The sequence below is a fragment of the Cydia amplana genome, chromosome 9 (assembly GCF_948474715.1).
Source record: "Cydia amplana chromosome 9, ilCydAmpl1.1, whole genome shotgun sequence".
Lineage (NCBI taxonomy): Eukaryota > Metazoa > Arthropoda > Insecta > Lepidoptera > Tortricidae > Cydia > Cydia amplana.
The window spans coordinates 8,079,573-8,081,933 of NC_086077.1; the positions used below are offsets into that span (position 1 = coordinate 8,079,573).

Genomic DNA, 2,361 nt, shown 5'->3' on the forward strand with positions numbered 1-2,361 from the left:
GCTGAGGCGCTTGAATACCGTTTCCAGGTGTTCCAGGTGCTCGTCCTCGGTCCGTGAAAATATGAGTATGTCATCTACGTAGCCAAAACAGAAATCTAAGCCCTTGAGTACCTCATCTATGAACCTCTGGAAGGTCTGGCCAGCGTTCCGGAGTCCGAAGGTCATATAGGGGAACTCGAAGAGACCGAAGGGTGTCGTGATGGCCGATTTGGGAATGTCATCTTCGAAAATAGGTATCTGATTGTAGGCCTTAATTAAGTCGATCTTTGAATAGACCTGAGTACCTGCTAGCTGGTAGGAGAAATCCTGAATATGACGCAGTGGGTAGCAGTCGGGAATTGTCCTTGCATTCAGAGCTCTGTAGTCGCCGCATGGCCTCCATCCAGCATCTTTCTTTGGAGCCAGGTGAAGAGCAGAAGACCATGGGCTCTCTGACCTACGAGCTGTACCGCACTGGAGCATTGCCTCGAACTCCTTTTTAGCTATCTGCAGGCGATCAGGAGCTAGACGTCGAGGCCGGCAGGTTACAGGTGGTCCAGGTGTAGTCCTAATGTGATGGACCGTTGAATGTTTAGGCTTTACTGGTTTACCTGCAGGTCTTGTGATGTCAGGGTACAGCTTCAGGGCATCGTGGTACTTCGTATCGCCTGACATGACCTTGATGGATGATATGGACATGGTTGAGTTGTTACGTGGCACCTGGATGGAGAGAGTGGTGAGTAAATCAATGAGACGATGATTTCGACAGTCCACCAGAAGACTGTAGAAGCTCAGGAAGTCTACGCCTACTATGGGTTTCGTGACGTCAGCTATGACGAAATTCCAGGAGTACGCGCGACGAAGTCCTAAGTTCAGTTCCAGGTGTATGGTTCCATATGTAAATATTGGCGAGCCGTTAGCTGCACACAATACGTACTCAGTCCTTTTCCGGCGCTCTCTGATGGCTGACCTTGGGTAAACGCACAGGTCTGATCCCGTATCTATCAGAAACTGCACCTTAGTATGCTGGTCGGTGACGAAGAGACGGCCAGGGGATCGAGGACAGTCGTTTGCCGCCATCAGCGACTGCCGTTGGAGTTTCCCTTGCTATAAGAACAAGGATCTTCGCATTTCTTTGCGTTGTTTCCGAAGCAGTTATGGTACCAACAATGATCAGGATTCTGCTTGCCTGAGCGTGAGCGAGAGCGAGAACGGTTGCGGTACCTCCAGTTCTGGGTGCTGCGAGAACGGCTGCGGCGACCGGTGTGTCGTTCTGCCATCAATGTTGCTACCTGCTGGGTCAGTGCTGCTACTTGCCTTTCCAGTTCACTGCTACCTTGCGTCATAGTTGTGTGTGACGTCGTCCGGCTGCTGGTAGCCGCGACGTGCGGTGCTGGCACTGCTGGAACGACGACCTCGTGCACCCTGTCTGCTATCGTTGCTAGCACGTCCAACGGAATGTCCTCCTGACAAGCAAGTACGGTTTGAATATTAGTAGGTAGTCTGCTAACCCACATTGTGCGCACAAAATCGTTAGGATCGCTTGTGGTTCCTGCTAGCGATTGCATATGACGCAATAATTGCGAGGGTTTCCTATCGCCAAGCTCTTCGTGCATCAATAATTGCTTAAGCCTCTGGTCACGTGACTGTGACAAACGATTAATAAGCGTAGTTTTAAGCTTTTCGTATTTATTGGTAGCTGGCGGTGACACAATAATATCCTTCACTTCGGATGCTATATTGTAATCCAAGCGTGAAACTACATGATGGAATTTGGTAGCATCGGCAGTAATACTAGCATTATAGAACTGACCTTCAATTTGGGCAAACCATAAAGCAGCATCTTCCGGCCAAAATGGGGGTATCTTCGCACCGAGTCGGAACACCGATTTCGCCTCGTCATCCGTCGCGGCAGGCGTTGAACGGGGCTGCGTCTCGTCATCCGACATTCTTCAGCGCACTTCCTACGCGCGGGTCACCAGTATAGCGTTATATTATAGAATTAGTCGCTATTTAATTGTCGGGTCTAAGCAGAAGGTTGCAGGCGTCTGAAGAAAACACGTAGATAGAAGAAATTAACAAAGATATAATGTAGAAAGAACTAGGACGATACAGAAGATAGGAAATGAGAAATTGAAGCGATACAGTTTTACAAAATGAGATCGCGTATCGATAGCGCGCGGCGGAATTGATGTGGAGTGGTACGTGCGTGCGCGATCGCGGCCTGGCTAGCTCTGTCGGGAGTGTCGGGCGACTGGGGCGACCGCTGTCCGCTGCTCCGCGCCCCGCGCCCGCGCTCGTCCTGCCTAGCTTGACTGGTTTGCTTGAGGTGGGTGCGCACTGCATGTAGCGGTGCGCGTACGCTGCTTACGAATTAATATG

General features: G+C 50.7%; 1 protein-coding gene across 1 annotated transcript; it reads right to left on the minus strand.

Annotated features, from left to right (window-relative positions):
- Window positions 1-1,058: 1,058 nt before the first annotated feature.
- On the minus strand, window positions 1,059-1,921 carry LOC134650760 (uncharacterized). The gene is made up of 2 exons (XM_063505695.1): window positions 1,793-1,921; window positions 1,059-1,445 (listed from the first exon to the last, which is right to left on the minus strand). The coding sequence occupies exons 1-2, from the start codon at window positions 1,919-1,921 to the stop codon at window positions 1,059-1,061; spliced, it is 516 nt and encodes a 171-aa protein (XP_063361765.1).
- Between the last annotated feature and the right edge of the window lie 440 nt (window positions 1,922-2,361).

Coding starts and splice junctions, on each gene's coding strand:
- LOC134650760 (XM_063505695.1), bottom strand. CDS start 1,921: ATGACGAGACGCAGCCCCGTTCAACGCCTGCCGCGACGGATGACGAGG. Junction 1,446..1,792: donor ATGGTTTGCCCAAATTGAAG/GTCAGTTCTATA, acceptor CTTGCTTGTCAG/GAGGACATTCCGTTGGACGT.